The sequence below is a fragment of the Macaca mulatta genome, chromosome 4, assembly GCF_049350105.2.
Source record: "Macaca mulatta isolate MMU2019108-1 chromosome 4, T2T-MMU8v2.0, whole genome shotgun sequence".
NCBI lineage: Eukaryota > Metazoa > Chordata > Mammalia > Primates > Cercopithecidae > Macaca > Macaca mulatta.
This window is the reverse complement of record NC_133409.1, coordinates 22,886,071-22,907,124: the sequence shown is the minus strand read 5'-3', so window position 1 is coordinate 22,907,124 and position 21,054 is coordinate 22,886,071. Positions and strand designations below refer to the sequence as shown.

Sequence of the window (21,054 nt, the reverse complement as noted above, 5' to 3'; positions counted from 1 at the left end):
CCCATCCAAATGCAAGTCCTTTATCTTCAATCTGGTTGTACCAACCTGGGACCTTTGCCCACCCCAAGACCAACAACAATCTCCATGCCCTGGACTCCAGACAAATGCCATAAACTAATTGGCTTAGATTAAATATCTGAGGTAAGATGGATATACTAGATGAAAAAACCAATGCAAGACTCTGGGGAACAAAATCTCAAATGTCAACGATAGAAGGGAGAGAACACACTTATTTCTATGTGACACAATTACGTTTTTCTCTTTCTGAGGTGGCTTCTGAAGATGTCACGTGTAAATACTCTATATTCCTTTTGAACGTGTGGTTGAATTTCTTCTTGCTGACGCTAGCTTCTCTTCAAGTTAATCATCTTCTTCTGCAGACATGCTTATGTTGAGTCAGCATTTAACATTTAGAGGCTTATTGCTTACAGCAGCTATAGAAACTGCTTCACCTACCCCTGCACAGAGGCAATACAAATGATATCAAAAATGTAAGCCAAATGACTTCATTATTCTTTTTTATGTAGGCAGATTCTTGATAATATTATAAAGCAAGTTTCTATCACTTCACACTGGATAAAACACCCTGCTTTAGTGAAGCAACATATACTAGAGAGAGGAAAAGAAAGCTTGTCACAGTAAACAACCCTTCCGGCATTGCCCTGCTCCTCAAGGTGCTACATTTGTGTTTTCTGGAGCAGGAATTTAAAAGCCAACTAGGTTAACTGACACTTTAAATATATATACACACATATGTATATATACACATATATGGAATAGAATGGAATTGACATACATATATACACATACATACATGTGTACATATATAATATACACATACATATACATACGTATATATACACATATACATTACATATACACGTGTGTATACATATATACATATATATACACATATATATGTGTATATATGTACACACGTATGTGTGTTATGTGTATGTGTATATATACCTGTGTATGTACATACATGTATTTGTATATATGTCGATTTCCATTCTAGTCATATATGTGTATATATACATATATGTGTGCATATATGTATGTGTATATATGTATGTCAATTTCCATTCTATTCCTATATGTGTATATATACATATGTGTGTGTGTATATGTGTGTGTGTGTATATATACACACATGTATGTCAAATTCCATTCTATTCCAGTACAGAAAACCTGCCAAGTTAAACCGAGCCCGCTTTTGCAAGGTTATCCCAATATACTGAGGTATCTAATAATTCCTTCTTTGGAGCTTAGCTTTAGCACACAAGACGTTTAACTTCTAAACTCTCTGCATTGGCTGTCTGCCTCTAGGCCACAAGCACATACAGAATGAGTGCTGAAATGGCTGGGCTGTAATTTTATTCTGAGGTGCCAGCACATTAAGAAGAAAGACTATACATATGCTTTAGAAATAAACTTCATCTGATTTGTCAGAAGGACTTTAGGCTGTATTGTCATGTATAATCATGGATTTTAAGAGTTAGCAGGGATTTAGAAACCATGTATTTCAGATAACTTGTCAAAATTTGCATAGCTCTTGCACAGATATATTCTCAAACATTTATTGACCAGTGTGCCTCTGAAAATCTGGTGAAATGATGTTTGATTCCATTGGTGGAGGGTCCTGAACATATTTCAAAGATAGCAAAGATGATCTCTAAGCTCTCCATGCTTAGGTGTTCCTCTCCACTAGCTCAAAATTGTTTCCAACTCTCTAGTGATACAATCTGCTCCCCTGTAAAACTCCAACTTCATGGTCATAAAGTGGCTGCTGGTAACACAGAAAGATGCTTAGGGATGCTTTCAGCTGCAAGTTAAACAAATCCCAACTAAACTTGGCTCAAAGAGGATATTAATTATCCCACATAATGAAAGTCCGGTGATAGGACAAGTTCTAAGCATGTTGCACTGCAGTCAGACCTGTCCTAATGTCCAATGTCCCATGTCCTAAAGATGCCTTCAAGTAATGCTCCCATCCTTCTCTGTGACTGATTTCAGCTCTTAAAGGGAAAGCAATCAAGTTGATTACTAAAATAATAACTGATTAACGAAATTAAAATATACTTAACGATATAGCAAAATTGAACTTGTACTCCATGAATATATACAAATAAAAATATATGTATACTTGAGATCAGGGACCTAACCTTATACTTGTTTGCATCTGCTAACCACATTTAGGACTACACTGTCCTTAAAGTAACATGCAAATGATATAAATCTAATTTTGTTTAATTTTCCCAGGGTGATGAATATAAAGAAGAAATTTAATGCAGATTAATATCTAACTGGTAGAACTTGTTTAGGAACATATTTATGAATGACAATAAGAAAATGTTGTTCTCCCTTCTCCTTGCTTACTCTGAGCTGGGACTACCTAACTACCATACAACTCTCTTAGCTTGTCTTCCCCAGCCTACCCTAAGCACACCACTAATTGATTAAACAAGTGTTATCTCCTCCAACCACTCTTGGTAGTGGAATATACCAGGCAATGGAAATTTCTTTTAGAAAAAAAGTACTTTGTAGACTCTGGCCTTTACATGCTTGCTCAATAGCAACTAAAAAGGAAGAGAATCCTTGGATCTTAATTCCAATGAACAGCTTTCTAGCTGTGACAATAAAGATGACAATTTGGCAAAGAAATCTTTTTTTGTTGTTGTCTTAATTCACCAAGCCAAGGCTTAATCAATTGCAAGCCCAGTACACCAGTTTACTCTACCTACATTCCCATTTACATTTTTTTATAATCACTATTTTCTTTGACAATTGATATCCAAAATGAACAATCTCACACCCATTGCTACAAATGCATTAAAATGGTGTTTTTCTTCTGCCATTGTGGAAGGCATGTTTTCAGGTTGCAATTAACTTTGGGGCCAGGGAAGTAATAATTTGGGTCTCTTTGCATTGGACACAAATGAGTTCATTTATCAGTCTAAGAGTTGCAAATGATCAATTTTCTAAAACCAGTGCAAGCAAGCACCTCATTGCCTATACTTCTTTAGGCTTGAAACCGCCCAGCTTTCACTAAGGAAGGTCAATCCAAAAGGCATGTATCCCATTAGGGGCAGGAAATAGATGGGAAGCAACAAGAAGAAATTTTTTATATAAAATAGAAGAATTTTGCCTGAAAGGCACTACATTCACACGAACTGTTAGAACAGGTAAAAAAGAGTAAAATCTGAAATCCAAGCCACAGTACTTATTGTCACCTGGAACTGAAGTGTTATAACGAAGCCATATATGGCTCAGGGACATGGGGGGAACCCCTTATGGGGTGACTGTTCTACAGGTGCATTCACACTTCCAAATATAGCTAGCTCATGGGTAATTCTACACCGAATGCTTCTATTTTTCTTAGGTGGTATCAATTCAGTGTGACTCCAAAATAGAAATGAAGCACTTTAAAAATGAATCATTCTTCTTGAACTAACTCTTGAGCTCTTCCTCCCAAAAAACATGGTAAAAAAAAAAGTTGGGGGGCTATCATCAATTAAGTGGAAGGCTATCCTCTACCTATCCGTCTAAGTGTGTGTGTATATGTGTGTGTGTGTCAAAGAGAAATAGAGCAAGACACAAAAGGAGGTTCAGATAGACGAACAAAGACTCATTACAAATAATATTTCATATACATTTGAGAAATAACATATATAATATATATAATATTTATATTATAAATTTAAATATTTATATATCCCCCACGAATATTCAGAAAGGAAATATAGGACACAAAAGGTCACAATATCATGGATCGATGATCTTCATCTGTCTATTTTATCTGCGAACTTATATTTCCAGAGACAGTTATGACCCCAGACTTTATAATGCAATCTAGAGGCAGCATTTAAGGGTGGCTGGAGGGGCTCCGGTTACCCAGTCTTTTCATTAGCAGATGGATCAGTACGAGTAAACATACTCTTTGTAAATCCTGCGCTGTGTTCTTGATAGGCAAACACAATTTCAAGACAACCCCCCCGACCCAGCTGCCACTCAATGGGTTCTCTAACTCCTCCCATCTAGCAATCTTGGAGCCATCTCTGAATGAAATAACCAGAACATGAATTTCATTCCAGCACTCACTGGGAGGTGGTCGTTTTTGTTTGGTTGGTTGTGACGTTTCAGACTTTCTCTGCAAGTAGTTAAAAACTGACTTGCACTAGTTCCAAGGACAGATTATCTCCTGTTGGATGGGCTTGAAGGCCGTTCCCCGAGCTTGGCAGTTGTAGAGGAAAAACGGTTCATTTCGCGAAGCTGCAAAGGTCCTTTCCAGCTCTGACCCCACACACCCCGCGGAACACTTGCCCCCGTCCCGTCCTCTGTCGTCTGAGCGCCCCTCCCCCGCCTCCTGGCGCCCTCTTTTCCAGTCACCACCCAGCCCCGAGGCTCGCGCACGCCCTCCCCGTCCACCCACGTTCCGAGGGTCTACGGGGCTATCTGTGGAGGGCAGGGCCCCTCTCTAAGAGCGCAGTGTTTCCCCGGCCTGCAGCAGGATCCAGATAGGGACAGAGACTCCAGCCAGCCCCAGGAACCCGGCATCACAAAGAGCTCCACTGAGCCCGCTGGCATCTGGGCTTCCCCTCATTAGCACATTAAAGCGGCTCTGTCCCTTCCCTCTGAGCCGCTCTGTCCATCCCGCTGCCTGCCTCTGTGGAGCCTTTTAGGCCCACGCTCGTTTTGTAATCTCCCCAGTTCAAGAGGCACTAACCCTTTCCTGAAGCCTGTCAAACTCTCTTTCAGGAACCACAGGTACCGCGGAGCTCCTGGACTGAGAGGCACAATTAGACAGCAGAACATATGCCAGTGCTGAAATCGCCTTCCCAAGAGGAGGCTTGCTATATACTTTCCATAAATACATAGATTTATACTTTTATTAAATATATATACATTTATACTTTCTATTATATATATTTATAATTTAAATGCACATATATATAAACAAACACAAACACATTGAAGTAAACAGCCCAGTGCCCTAGTTCATAGATCGGTGGGTTTCACTTCAGACCCTGACTGACAAGGCTCATGACAACAACCACAGGGGCAGAGTAGGTACTGTGCATCAAAGTCACTGCGAGCCGAGGAAGCCAGTCAGCATTTTATCACAGGCCGGATGACAGCGCAAAGCCGCGAAAACCCAGGCTCTGCTTTTAATTTTGTTACCAGGATAACAATTACATGGTGCTTGGCAGCTTTCCAAGCCCTCTCCCAGATGTTACTGCATGTAAAAATCCCAAACATCCAATGGGAAATGAAAAACTAGGATTATTTTAACCAGTTTACAAATCAGAGAATTGAAACCCCCAAAAGTTAAGTTGTTTTCCTGAAACAAAACATACGACACAGGCTAAAGGGGACACCATCACTCCAGTGGCCCAGGCGCAAAACCTGGAAGTGATTGCTAAGTCACATCTCATCACCAGGTGTGATGGCTCATGGCTGTAATTCCAATACTCTGGGAGTCCAAGGTCAGAACATCACGTGAACCCAGTCCAAGACCAGCCTGGGGAACATAGCAAGACCAACATCTCTACCAAAAACAAATTAAAGATTAGCCCAGCATGGTGGTGTACACCCGTAGTCTTACCTACTCAGGAGGCTGAGGCGGGAAGATCACTTGAGCCCAGGAGTTTGAGTCTGCAGTGAGCTATGATCACACCACTGCACTCCAGACTGGGTGATGGTGTGAAACTTTGTCTCTTAAAAAAATATATTTTAAAATTATCTTAATTCCCTCTTCTCTCTCTCTCTCATACCCCACTCCCCAATGCAATCAGAACCCAAATCCTACTGAGCCCCCTCAAATATGCACTGCCCCACTATCCTCACTTACATGATGATGGTTCTGGCTTCTTGGGCACAGATCTGAGTTCATCTTTTCCAAGGCAGCAGATTCTAAACAGCAGTAGCTTCTTTCTGCTCATCACACTCCATACTGAATCCCCACCACAAATGTCATATTTACGCATAACACTTCTTTAGTATATTTCCTTTCTTACTCTTCAAAATGACTGTTTCCCACTTCTCTTTGTACAACCATCCTACACACCTCCCCCACCAACTAGCATCTTCGTTCACTATTGATAGCCTTGCCTCAGAGTTCACAGAGAAAGATAAGCCACCAGAGAGGAACTGCCTATTATTCCCACCACAAAATCATGGAATCTACCAAATTATCTTCATTTACACCCCCCATTCTCAGCGTCTCCTCTGTATTATGGACAGTGTCCTGGTCCTCTCAAAGACTAGCTCCTCCCCACCATGCCTTGAATTCTACCATCTGAGCCTTCTCAAGGTTTCCTCCTTCCTTCATCCCACTCCTTCCTGCGATTTTTCCCTCTTCACTACATCATTCTCATCAGCACACAGACCTGTTGTATTATCTCTTCTATTAAAAGACTTTCCCTACACTCTATTCCTTGTTAGGACAACATTTCTCAAAAGTCATATTCTGAACACCTCCACCTCACATTCCCTCCCAAACCATTCCATCCACGTTTCCATCTGCACCACTCCTCTGACCCTGTGGTTGTCACAGCCCCAGGGTTCCCTGTGTTGCCAAACCACTGGTCATTTCTCTGCCCTTTCCTCAATTACTCTCAGCACAGTGGACTGCTTATTGCCTCCTTCTGGAAATGCCTTCTTCTCTTGGCTTCTGGACACCATACTCTCCTGGTTTCCTTCCTACTTCAGATCCTGCCTTCTCCAGTTCCTTCGCTGAGTCCTTCCTCTGTGTTTGACTCTGAGGGTTAGTGTGCCCCCCATATTGCTCTTGGTACCCCTCTTTCCCTCTATCTACATATGCATCCAGGACTTACGATCCCCAAATCCAAATTCCAAGCTCTGACTTCTCCCCAGAATTCCACACTCCAGCTTTCTTTTGACCTTTCCACTATACCTATCTAACTTTACTTGCCAAAATAAACTATTTAATTCCTACCAACAAACATGTTCCTCTCCAAGTCTTTTTCACCTTAGAAAATGGCACCATCACTCACCCAATTGCTCAAGCCCAAAAAACTGGAAATGTTTCTTTATTCCTGTCCCTCAGCTGCCCCATCAAATCACTCGTCCAGTCCTGTGTGCTCCACCTCCCAGTGCAAACCACTCCAGATTACAACCACTTGTCTCCACTTCTGTTGCTACAGGCCAGCCAGCTTCCAACATCTCCTTCATCCAGTAGCTAGGTACTTCTCCCGCAATCCGTTCTCCAGCAGCAGCCAGAGTGGTCTTTTCAAAACATTAGCCAGACAACTCCTCTGCTTAAAATCTTCCACTTGTTCCCCAGCCCATTTAGAACTGACACCTGCCTCCCTCTCTGATCTCCTCACTTACGCTCTCCTGTTTCCTGCTCTCCAGCCTCCCTTTCTTTCACATCATTATGCAGGCTTGTTTCATCGTAGCATCTCTGCCTGGAATGACCTTCCCCCAGAACCTCCAATGGCCATTTCCTTTTGGCGATTCTAATCTTAGCTTCAGTGTCATCAGAAGAGAGAGAGAGGACTGACCAGCCAAATTAAAGTACTCCCTCTTCCCTCTCTGTCACATCACCCCACTTTGATTCTCTGCGTATTATTTGCCACTGTTGGATACTTTTTTCATGTTTTCATTGCCTGCCTCTCTTGTAGAATGTAGTCTCCATGAGAGTGGAGGTCTTTTCTCTTTTGTTTCCCAAAGTATCCCTAACAGCTAGATTGTGCCTCTCACCTGACTCGGTAATTCTTTGTTAAATGGCTGAGGGGCTCCTGGTCTGTGCTCCTCAGAGCTTGAGATGAAGCTGTATCAGTGGTCTGGCCACTCATGTTGGGACCCCAGGCAACCCTGACCCACCTTCCTGTCACCCAAACACAGAATGTGACCTCCTTAACTGTGTGATCTCTGAAAAGTCATACTCCCCACTTACTGCCCATTCTACAGACCTGGGCTGCTGCTCTGTACTCCTCACTTCTAAATAGTTTCCCTGCCTCACATTCCAGGGCATCCCTTTAAGGCAAGGTGCCCCAGCTGAAGACCAGGCCATTTTGCTGGGGCCTTGATACTTAATGTAACTACTGTCAGCCTTACTCTACTGCTTCCACATCATCACCTTATAGGTATAGATTTTCAGCGTCTTGACTAGTACCAACCTGATGCCCCCACAATGAGGAACACCCCCCACCAATCCATGATTAGATGCACTCCCAGAATCCAAATTCACTCTTACTTCCACTGGGATATCTGGCTGGCACCAGTGCTTCTCAAACATTCTGTCATAAAATATCCATTTTTTAACAATTCATTGAAGACAATACTTTTATGAAATACAATAAAAATCAATTATGAGAAAAAAATGAAATGAAAAAAACAAAAACCGAAATACAAGACCCAATTCTTTAATATTAGGACAAAAAAACATAAAAGTGCTCTGTTAAACTGCTATAGCTATTTCTAAACGCTTACTTCCAATTTCTGTTCTCATCACAGTCTGGCCACACAGTCTGTAGTCCGGCAGGAGTCCATAGCCCACAGTCTGAATAGCTGGCTGCTGTCCTCCCAGCAGCCTCTAGCTCACTCAGCACCCTAGGCCCCGGAGAGCAGATCTCTGTCCTGTAGTGGCTTTCAATAACCTTTCAACAAACAAGTATTAAATACCCACTATTTGATAAGCACTGCTGAGTGCCTTCTCAAAAATAATCAAATCTTCTTTTACCTGATCTGGTCCAGATTCTGTTCAAATCAGAGCACTTCCCTCTCCATCCTGGCTGCCTCCACCCCACTTAGACTCACCTTTCTTCCCCTCTAAATGACTGCAGTAGCCTCCTAACTGATCCCCAAACTCTGGTCCTTTCCTTCTCCTTTGTCCTATAGATTTTCCCACAGAGTATCGTATTTGGGCACCTCTCTGATCATGTCATTTCTCTACTCAATAACCTAAAATAACCTAGTAAGTCTAACTGCTTATTAGAGCATCTAAGACTTTCCATTACCTGATCTCATCCTGCAATCTAGCCTTAATTCCCTTTTCTTCCCTTTATATTGACGCATCCTACAATATTGTCAAACTAGACACTTAATTCTCCCCCAATCTCTTACTTCCATGAATGGCTCATCCTGTCTCACCTCCCCCTCCCTGTACATATTCCTTTCCTGCCCATCTTTCATTGCCAAGGACAAATGTCATCCCTGATCCCTCCTGACCTTTCTCCAGCCTAGCATGGTCTCTCCTTCCTCTGTGGTTTTATAAAAGCACTTAGCTGTATCACCACATAAATTTGTTTCCTTATCTAGAAAGGGAAGAAAAGACTAATCTTTGTTATTAGAAGAATAACATACAATATGTTTTATAATATAAAGTATATGCCTTATAAGGTAAAATTTGAGAACTTGAGTCATTGTTTAAATGCTAACTTTAACTCAAACATCTCAAACACTCTCATTAGGTTGTATCAAATTATATATAAAAGTCCAGTCCTTCCACCAACTCCTTGTTATGCTCTTGCATATTTTAAATTTCTCCATCTGCAATGCACAAACATGTCCCCAAGCCCCCACAAAGTTGCCTATGCACTGCCAGCACATTAATATTTTCAGAAAATTCTATTTTCTTGAGTTATATGGCAAGGACCTTCATAGGTTCACCCTGAACAGAAGAATGGGATTCAAATCTGTTCTCCTTTTCCTTCTAGCATTCTGAGGCTGGATGAACATTAATAGCTGTTTCTTTTTAAAAAATATTTAAGCCCTAAGTGAAACAAACTCAATGGTATTCATCAAAAAAGGTCTGCTTCTTGAATCTATGTAGACATTGAGTAATTTTATCATGTTTCAGTCTTCTACCTGGGCAGTTTTCCTAAAAGTGAAACAACTAATTTATGGGGATTTTTTGTCAGATCAACTTGAAAACCTCATTTTTGAAACTACATCATTTTGAGAGGTATATCTTATCTTTACTTCTATTTTATTTAAATTGCCCCTTTGATGGGTTATATTGAAAGGGTAATAACAGAAACTCCACCAATGGCACCCAGAGGCCATACCAGCCATTGTGATCCAGCAGTGCCCAACATATAATAGTCACTCAATAAACACTCATTGAATAAAATTCTCCCTGGATGAATGAATCAATGAATGAGAGAAGGAGATCTATCTTACAGGACAGATCAGAGTACTTTGTGCTTTTTCAGAGTCAGGTATGATCACAAATTGCAGCCCTGTCACTCTAAATCTGTATATAATTAGTATGATTTGGTTTTAAAAATCTATTCAATGTTTGTTCAGTTATAGTAGGTTTCTCTAATTATTTTTTTAAAATGGAACGTATTAGGAATTGGTGGCTTATAATCTCAGAACTTGCAAAACTATATTTAAGGGCTTGTTTTTTAATCCGCAGAGAGGCACATAGTAAATATTCTTGCGACAAAGTTTAGAATTTAAATTCAATAGAAACTCTCTCTCAATGTCCAAGTAGGAAACTTGGACATTGATTTTATGTAGGCTTGCTTCAAACTCTTCTGTGTATATCCTTAATGCTCTTTGGTTTATATTTCAAAAGGGTTTCAGAAATTTGAAAATAAATCTGAAGAAAATAAATCTAAATATAAGTTGGAAATCAGTTCATTCTAAATCAAATGAATGGATGAGTCAGAATATATACACGTATATATGTGTGTGTATATATACATGCAGATAGAGAGAGAGAGAGAGAGAGAGAGAGAGAGAGAGAGAGAGAGAGAGAGACAGATAGATAGACAGATAGAATTTTTTTGTTTGGTTTTTTGGGGGATTTTTTTGAGATGAAGTTTCACTCTGTTGCCCAGGCTGGAATGCAGTAGCATGATCTCGGCTCACTGCAACATCTGCCTCCTGGGTTCAAGTGGTTCTCGTGCCTCAGCCCCCCAAGTAGCTGGGACTAGAGGTGCATGCCACCATGCCCAGATAATTTTTGTATTTTTAGTAGAGATGGGGTTTCGCCATGTTGGCCAGGTTGGTCTCAAACTCCTGACCTCAGGTGACTCTCCCACCTTGGCCTCCCAAATGCTGAGATTACAGTTGTGAGCCACCACCCCTGGCTGAAAAAATATTTTTAAAACTTAAATTATAATATAATTCAAAAAAATATACTCATGTTGCCACTAACTGAGTTGCCACTAACATTTTTTCAAGAAAATACTTCCTAAAGAATATCTATTGTTATTGTTTTCTTTGACATTTCTTGTGAAATTTCTTCTTAACTACTGTACATTCAAGGAGTCCCTGTATAATTCCAAAGTGTCAGAACAAAGTTAATACAGATTGCATATTGAACAGCTCATTTACATGATTCCAACATCTCAACATTTGGAAGCATTTATTTAGGCATTATGTGTAACAATTCACGATGCAGAAAAGGCTTTTGACAAAATTCAACAGCCCTTCATGCTAAAAACGCTCAATAAATTCGGTATTGATGGAACGTACCTCAAAATCATAAGAGCTATTTATGACAAACCCACAGCCAATATCATACTGAATGGGCAAAAACTGGAAAAATTCCCTTTGAAAACTGGCACAAGACAGGGATGCCCTCTCTCACCACTCCTATTCAACATAGTGTTGGAAGTTCTGGCTAGGGCAATCAGGCAAGAGAAAGAAATCAAGGGTATTCAGTTAGGAAAAGAAGAAGTCAAATTGTCCCTCTTTGCAGATGACATGATTGTATATTTAGAAAACCCCATTGTCTCAGCCCAAAATCTCCTTAAGCTGATAAGCAACTTCAGCAAAGTCTCAGGATACAAAATTAATGTGCAAAAATCACAAGCATTCTTATACACCAGTAACAGACAAACAGAGAGCCAAATCAGGAATGAACTTCCATTCACAATTGCTTCAAAGAGAATCAAATACCTAGGAATCCAACTTACAAGGGATGTAAAGGACCTCTTCAAGGAGAACTACAAACCACTGCTCAGTGAAATAAAAGAGGACACAAACAAATGGAAGAACATACCATGCTCATGGATAGGAAGAATCAATATCGTGAAAATGGCCATACTGCCCAAGGTAATTTATAGATTCAATGCCATCCCCATCAAGCTACCAATGAGTTTCTTCACAGAATTGGAAAAAACTGCTTTAAAGTTCATATGGAACCAAAAAAGAGCCCGCATCTCCAAGACAATCCTAAGTCAAAAGAACAAAGCTGGAGGCATCACGCTACCTGACTTCAAACTATACTACAAGGCTACAGTAACCAAAACAGCATGGTACTGGTACCAAAACAGAGATATAGACCAATGGAACAGAACAGAGTCCTTAGAAATAATACCACACATCTACAGCCATCTGATCTTTGACAAACCTGAGAGAAACAAGAAATGGGGAAAGGATTCCCTATTTAATAAATGGTGCTGGGAAAATTGGCTAGCCATAAGTAGAAAGCTGAAACTGGATCCTTTCCTTACTCCTTATACGAAAATTAATTCAAGATGGATTAGAGACTGAAATGTTAGACCTAATACCATAAAAATCCTAGAGGAAAACCTAGGTAGTACCATTCAGGACATAGGCATGGGCAAAGACTTCATGTCTAAAACACCAAAAGCAACGGCAGCAAAAGCCAAAATTGACAAATGGGATCCCATTAAACTAAAGAGCTTCTGCACAGCAAAAGAAACTACCATCAGAGTGAACAGGCAACCTACAGAATGGGAGAAAATTTTTGCAATCTACTCATCTGACAAAGGGCTAATATCCAGAACCTACAAAGAACTCAAACAAATTTACAAGAAAAAAACAAACAACCCCATCAAAAAGTGGGCAAAGGATATGAACAGACATTTCTCAAAAGAAGACATTCATACAGCCAACAGACACATGAAAAAATGCTCATCATCACTGGCCATCAGAAAAATGCAAATCAAAACCACAATGAGATACCATCTCACACCAGTTAGAATGGTGATCATTAAAAAGTCAGGAAACAACAGGTGCTGGAGAGGATGTGGAGAAATAGGAACGCTTTTACACTGTTGGTGGGATTGTAAACTAGTTCAACCATTATGGAAAACAGTATGGAGATTCCTCAAGGATCTAGAACTAGATGTAGCATATGACCCAGCCATCCCATTACTGGGTATATACCCAAAGGATTATAAATTATGCTGCTATAAAGACACATGCACACGTATGTTTACTGCAGCACTATTCACAATAGCAAAGACTTGGAATCAACCCAAATGTCCATCAGTGACAGATTGGATTAAGAAAATGTGGCACATATACACCATGGAATACTATGCAGCCATCAAAAAGGATGAGTTTGTGTCCTTTGTAGGGACATGGATGCAGCTGGAAACCATCATTCTTAGCAAACTATCACAAGAACAGAAAACCAAACACCGCATGTTCTCACTCATAGGTGGGAACTGAACAATGAGATCACTTGGACTCAGGAAGGGGAACATCACACACCGGGGCCTATCATGGGGAGGGGGGAGGGGGGAGGGAGTGCATTGGGAGTTATACCTGATGTAAATGACGAGTTGATGGGTGCAGCACACCAACATGGCACAGGTATACATATGTAACAAACCTGCACGTTATGGACATGTACCCTACAACTTAAAGTATAGTAATAATAAATAAATTAATTAATTAATTAATTAATTTTTAAAAAAAAACAATTCAGATTATGAATTACAACGTTCATTCTAAATAGTGATACACATGTCAAGTTTCCCAGTTAGATTTTGAGGTTTTGGCCCAAGAATAACGTTTCATCACATGTGTGTCTTCCATAAGAGGGTTCAGCACACAGTTACTGCTTAAGACTAAATGAATATAGACCTGTATATGTTCATGTTACCATTAAGAAATATGCCCAATATTCATAGGGTTTTTTCCATACATCTACTGAAGTCTGACTTCCTAAGCATACTTCTTGAGAAGCATAATCAAGAATTAATGTGTTTGAACAATGTACAGTGAATACTCATTGGCCTGAACGCAAACGAACAAGCAAGCTAAACTAAAATCTGGTGATGGTACTTTCACATGCTGCATATTATTTTTATGAGAAATGGCAACTAAATAATAAAACATCTCTTGCATTACATAACTTTAGAGCTATATGAGCTATATGAGCAGCAGCTCAGTTGCCTATACCTTCTACATCTATAGATGTGTACAGTGAAAACAGACATTGATTAGGATGCCCCTAAGACACTGACAGATTTTGAGAAAGTAAAAGTTCAAAGAAAAAGCACACAAAGACAAGAATATTTTAATACACGTTACTTACCTGAAAATGCATCATCTTTATCTGAGGTAATACAAATATTCCTTTAATGTGAACATTAGTTTCTCCAAGCACTGGGCATAAATACAAGTATACTGGGATAATCTTTTATTTTTATAATTTTGTCCTTTTAGTTAAAAATAAATGCATCCTTCAGACATCCTTTATTTACTATTAATCTTAGAAAAGCCTGTTTTTTTTTTTTGTTGTTTTTTATTTTTTGAGATGGAGTCTCGCTCTGTCACCCAGGCTGGAGTGCAGTGGCCGGATCTAAGCTCACTGCAAGCTCCGCCTTCCGGGTTTATGCCATTCTCCTGCCTCAGCCTCCCGAGTAGCTGGGACTACAGGCGCCCGCCACCTCGCCCAGCTAGTTTTTTTGTATTTTTTAGTAGAGACGGGGTTTCACCATGTTAGCCAGGATGGTCTCAATCTCGTGACCTTATGATCCGCCCGTCTCGGCCTCCCAAAGTGCTGGGATTACGGGCTTGAGCCACTGCGCCCGAAACAGGCGAAAAAAGCCTGTTTTTAATCACACCACCCAGTTCCACTTGGAATATTTTGTATGAATCAACCTCATTACTAGCTGATCTTCCCCTTCTCATTTTGACATGTGTTAGAAGCAGCAGCTTGAGGAAGAGTTTCACCATTAATTTCCTAACAAAAGCCTTCTCACTTGATAAGAAAGGATCATCTAAATTATATGTTTCCACTAACTGTATGGAATACCTAGAGTCAGTCATATCCATTGGTTCATGATGTTCTGTCCACCTTACTTAATGACTCAGAAAGGCTATGTCCACATATTGTCCCATTTTACACAGTAAGTTTCCTACTTGGACATTGATTTTATGTAGGCTTGCTTCAAACTCTTCTGTGTATATCCTTAATGCTCTTTGGTTTATATCTCAAAAAGGTTTCAGAAATTTGAAAATAAATCTGAAGAAAATAAATCTAAATATAAGTTGGAAATCAGTTCATTCTAAATCAAATGAATGGATGAGTCAGAATCAGTAGTGACTCCATTCTAATGATTAAACATTCCCACCATAAGACTCAAAGAGGCAGAAACCTCTTTATAATTTGAGACAACCCACTGTATGTCTTAATGGGAAGAAAGTGTATCAAAACTAGAAATTCACAGATATTTCTGTTAACAACTGAAAATAATACGTGGGAAAAGATAAATAAAAGCACACATATGCAAAACACAAAACAAGCTATCACTCATTTCTCAAAAACATTTCATTAAGAAATCATTTAGAGTAGAAAATCTTCAGGCACTTTAATATGTAGGTCAGTAGCTACTCCTATATGTGTCGAAGAAATCTACCTGATCAGCAGTTTCTTTGAGAGGGTCATCAACTGTTGCCCTTGAAGTATTTTCTTTTTCTCGTTTTCTGCTTGCCTGTGGCAGGGTAATGTATACTATATTATGCTAAGAAATAAGGGAAGGCCAGGCACAGTGGCTCATGCCTGCAATTCCAGCGCTTTGGAAGGCCAAGGTGGGAGTGTGACTTGAGGCCTGGCGTTTGAGGCCAGCCTGGGAAACAGAACGAGGCCTCGTTTCTACTAAAAATTTAAAAATTTAAAAAAAAAAAAAAAAAAAAAGCCAGGTATGGTGGTGTGCACCTGTATTCCCAGCTACTTGGGAGGCTGAGGTGGGAGAATCGCTTGAGCCCAGGAAGTCAAGGCTGCAATAAGTTGTGATCATGGCATTGCAGTCCAGCCTGGACAACAGACTAAGATCCTGCCAGAAGGAGGGAAGGAGGGAATGAAGGAAGGAAGGAAGGAAGGAAGGAAGGAAGGAAGGAAGGAAGGAAGGAAGGAAGGAAGGAAGGAAGGAAGGAGGGAGGGAGGGAGGGAGGGAGGGAGGGAGGGAGGGAGGGAGGGGGGGGAGGGAGGAGGGAAATGTGAAGAAGACTTTGCTGTATTTTTTCCTTGTTTGAATCAATACATTGATTGTTTCACAACTTTGAATATTAAAGGAGTAGTAATTATTCCAGCATTTAAATTGTCTTATATTTCTTGCATCCCTTTGCCAAAACAATTTTGAGTATACCAGGGGAAAAAATGTGACATCCCATTAATTATTTTAAAAAATTATCTAGTGCCTCCTCTTTCACCAAGTCTTGAATATAATTACATTCTAATCTAACTGTTTCACAGAAAGGGAGTAGTCAACCAATAAGATGCCCCAGTTGTTGTGTACAAAATGCAGCAATCCAGCTTGACAAGCCTTTCGAGTAAGGGGAGAGGCTATGGAGTATACTAAGGAAATAAAATGATGCAGAATAATGTAAGGCAGATTTTAGTAAGGTAACACTATATTTCATTCTAAGCTTCTTGAGAGCAAGAAGTACCTTTAATTAATTATTGATGAGCAATTCTCTCTTTAACTCTCCCTGGGTAGACAGGATATAGGCAACATATGTGTTTGCAATTCTTCCTCTGGGTTGTCAGATAGCTGTCCCTGTAGACTGTGACCAATGGCAGGCAATTCGCCAGGCTTGCCTTGCTCACAGTCTAATATTTCTCATCCCATTGCACCATTCTGTGTCTCAGCGTTACCCCTCTGGCCCAGTGGGACGCTAAGAGCTGACAGTGGTACAGCCCCCATTTCAGTCACTGAAGAGACTAGCCCTACCAGCCCACAGCAATAGCATGTTGCTAACTATATATTCGCATGTCAAAAGTTGGAGGGATATTTTTTATATTGGCTCCTAGCTTCCCGATTTGGAACAACTTTCTGCTAAGAGCTCAGTTGCTGCATGCCAAGGGTAGAGGAAAGAAGACAAATGAAGACAATGAGTGGACAGGGCAATGTGGGTGAAGTATTCAGGAAGGAGGAAGAGGAAAAGAAGAAAGCAAAAAAAGGAGAAAGTAAGCAGATCGTGAGTTCTTAGAAAATTGACAAAGATGCTTATGATTAGGCCCCAGTGGGCCTGCCTGATATCCATTACTGACTAGTCCAACACATCATGAGGGTTCAAACCAGATGGGAGCCACATCCAAGCACTCTGCAGAATCTCAAAAATTCACTCTCCCTCATACTCTTACGACCTAGAGTCTAATCACTCTATAGCCACTATTAAGGCTCTCATTGACATAATTATGGCACAAAAGTGAAGCTCATCAGCATGCTAAATAAATTACGCCATTGAGATTGTAAAACTTGCTCAGATTTTTCAGTCTCCTTACTAAAAATGTTCTTTCTTGAAACAAATAGTTTGTTCTTATCCTTTAAGGATAAGGAAAAGCCAGTTACTCAATACAAAATATTATATTGAAAATTCTGAATAACTTTGAAAGACAAATAAATAAGTAAATAATTGTTTTAGCTTAAGTCTAAAGGCTACAACCCTAGGGTTCCATTCATGGTTGTATACCTGAGACGAAATGCCATCAACCCAACATAAGTGTAAGTTCCTCCTGTATACACTGGGACTAGTACAACTCATGTCACAGATCGCTGAAGGTTTAATGAAACACAAGGTTCTACCCATAACGTAGCATGACTTCAACTTCATTTGCCTATGTTTATTCCACAGACTTACCTTGGAAAACAAAAATGAGTTGAATACATTAATTCATGTAGATCTTTATACTTTTCCAAGTCTTTTCTTCAGCATTATTTAATTCTCAAAATCATGATAGGGAAGTAAGACAAGTACCGTATTATTAAACACAATTTACAATGAAGAAACCAAAACCAAGTAGATAAATGGCTCTGCTGCAAACCACTTGTCTAGCTACTGGCCAAGGTATGATGACAACATACCCCTCACTCCTACCTCAGTGATCTTGTTTTTCTGGGCTCTATGATTCATTACATATCAAGAAATAACCTACATGGAATCAACAGTAACTTATAATTTAGCAAAGAGAAAACTGAACAAAATATTACATCAATATTTTCTGGTTTGATGAGAAAAAATAATAATTAAAAATATATTGTGCTTAAAAATTTAAACAGCCAATGACAAGGTATTTGCAATTCAAAAAAAAAAAAAACCCACAGGTATTCGTTAAAAAAACACAAAACCCACATAATATGTACTGAGCCAGCGTCTTCTTGATTTATTCTACTTTATCTTTTGGAAGGTGGTATTCTCAGCTACAAATCAAAGACTTAGTTCTATTACCAACTCGTGTCTCCCGTCAGAGTGAATTTCTTCTTGTTTGATAATAAATGGAAATCTACAGAAGTACCCACAAATAAACTAACACACGCATTAATTCTTCACCAGGGATTCTTGAATGGTTCGGGATTTGATATGACTAAATTAAACTATACTCCCCAAATAAGGATATTTCTCAAGATTCTATTTCTGTACATAGTTTGTACTCCCACCAGAGCTTTAAGACCCAGACAGTTCGGTGTGAATTCGTTGGGAATCTCTGCTACCCAACACAGTGCCGCACAGAAACCTGTATGAACAGAGTGACTGGAAGAGTTACCTCTACAGATGCATCGAAAGGCACCCACGCACCCAAATAAAAAAAAAAAACACAAAACACATTCCCTATAGAATTTTTTTAATGTGTCAGCTGGTCAACCGTTTCAAGTTATTTAAGTAGAAAAAGTCCCTTTCACATTACAGTTGAGTCAGAGGTGCCCGAGGTACCCCCATTTTCACGTCAACCCAGGTCCTCATCCTAAAACGTCCTGGTCCTGAATCCACTACGCAGATTCCAGCACTGGAGGCGCCGGAGATCGGCACCCGCCCCCTTCGGCTTGGGTGCCTCGGAATAACTGGGCGCCGCCGGCTCACACACTGCCTGCAATGTTTTGCACTTTGCCTGGGTCTGTTCCAGGCCTCTAGCCCTCTCTTCGCTGCTCCCAGCCAGAAAGAGTCCGAGGGGCGACTAGAGCGTCAGGCTGGAGAAGTGGGTTCCCTCCGCCTGCTAGGCTGTCACGGCGACCCCATCCCCGCCCCGCAAGGGGTCGAATCCGCTGGGCGGGGTGGGGCGGAGGACAGCACGAGGCCCGGGACTTCCACGCCGTCTCCGCAGCCCCGCGCCTCCCTCCTCCGCCCTGGCTGGGTCCCCGCGTCCCCTCGACCACCGAGCGCAAAGCCGGGGTGCGAGAGGGAAAGGGAAGTGAGGCGGCACGCGTGTGGAGGGTGTGAGTGCGGATACACATACAGGGCGACTAGGTACGAAATACCCCGCCTCTCACCGAACTCCCTCCTCGGACCAGCGGCAGCTCCACCACTCCAGGGCTCCCTGCGCCGGGACAAAGCTGCCGCGGCCTCTCCACGACCGCGGAGCGCGTCGTCGCCCGATCTCCTCAGTCTCCCCCGGCCGCAACCCCGTCCCAAAGGACCCGTGGGCCGCCTGAGGGATGGAGGGGACCCGGAGTCGGGCGCCCGCAGCCCCTGCCCCCCGCGCCCTCGCCCGGCGCCGCCGCTCACCTGTTCAGCACTTTGCGGATCCTCTGGCGCACGCCAGCCCGGGAGGAGGCGGATAGGCTCCCGCTGCCGCCGCCGCTGCCCTCGGCCGGCAGGTTCTCGATGGTGGTCACCACATGGTTCGGCGGGGCTGGCGGCGGCGGCTGCAGCTGCTGCTGCGGCTGCTCAGGGGGGATCATCGCGGTGGAGGCTGAGGCGCGGCGGCGATCAGAACGCAGCCGGGCGCATCGTGCGCCGGCTCCGGGCCCGGGAACGCGCAGAGGACCCGGCCGGGCGGCCGCGGCCCGGGAGGCGGTGCTGCCTGCTAAGCGGTGAGGCGGGGAGGCACCCGAGGCTACGGCCGCCGCCGCCCAGCCCGCCACTCACTCCTCTGCAGTCGCAGTGCGCGAACCCTCGCGCCGGTGCCGCCGCCGCCGCCCGCCCCGGCTCTTTCCTAGCCGCGTCCCCAAGTCCTGGCCCGCCCCGCGAAGTGGCTGCGAAGGGTGTCGCGCGGGGGCGCGAAGCTGCCGGTCGGCTCGGGGGAAGGAGTCCCGGCTTCGCCTTGTTTCCTCGTGCCCAGGTCTCCTCGGGGCGCACGGCGGCAGTTGTGCTGGCGCCGCCTCAGCCTGTACCCCGCTCGCTCGGAAAGCTGCCGTCTGTGTCTCACGGAGTGAGAGACCGAGAGTGAACCCGGAGAGCCGGGCGGGGGCGCCGCGGCGGCGGCGGCGGCGGCTGCGGAGGCTGAGCGGGGCGCGGGCGGGGGACTTACTCGCTCTCCTCTCGCCAGAGGGCGCTGCCGAGGTGCCTTGTTGCCCCCGACCCTCTACTACCCAGTCCACAGAGGCCCATGGTCTAGGTTGTGGTGATTGTTCTGGTTTGGGTGCTTTTTAGGGGGACAAGGGGGCTGGGAATAGATCCTCCCTGTGGAGTTGGCGGGGATTCCTCTTTTCTGCCCAAGCGCCGCGGAATCCAGCACCACAGCCTGGGACAGCGGCAGGACGCCGAGACAGGTGCCGACTCTGGATTAGAAACCCAAACCGAAAATCTTAGATGTTGCTCCTACTACACTCGCCATAATTGGCCTGGAGGAAATGGGAGGAAAAACTACTCACAAAGAATCAATTCTGGGAACTGGAAAAAAGCATATCAGACCAACTCAAAACGTCTCCGTTTGAGGCAACGTAGTGCTGTGAAAGGAACGTAGGCAGATTTGAGTTTCAGTGGCACATCTGAAACTTATCCGCAGAGAGACTCCAAGCAATTAAATTCTGAGGCATTCGCCTCTGTGTAGCGAGACTACGCGTGTCTTTCTCCCAGGGGAGTTGTAAGACTTAAATGAGGTAAACCACGCAGCAGGGAAGCCTAACAGCTCCTGTAATAGTCCCCCAACTC

At 42.5% G+C, this 21,054-nt stretch overlaps 1 protein-coding gene across 2 annotated transcripts in view; it reads right to left on the bottom strand.

Annotated features, from left to right (window-relative positions):
* SLC35F1 (solute carrier family 35 member F1) overlaps window positions 1-20,348 on the bottom strand; it is a 398,879-nt gene extending 378,531 nt beyond the window's left edge. Inside the window, exon 1 of one of the 2 annotated variants that reach the window (XM_015137311.3) lies at window positions 19,687-20,348. In XM_015137311.3, coding sequence (XP_014992797.1) covers window positions 19,687-19,862 — 176 coding nt within the window. In that variant the 5' untranslated portion in view covers window positions 19,863-20,348. The remainder of the gene's footprint in view (window positions 1-19,686) is intronic. The other variant, NM_001266534.1, reaches the window with a different exon arrangement.
* Between the last annotated feature and the right edge of the window lie 706 nt (window positions 20,349-21,054).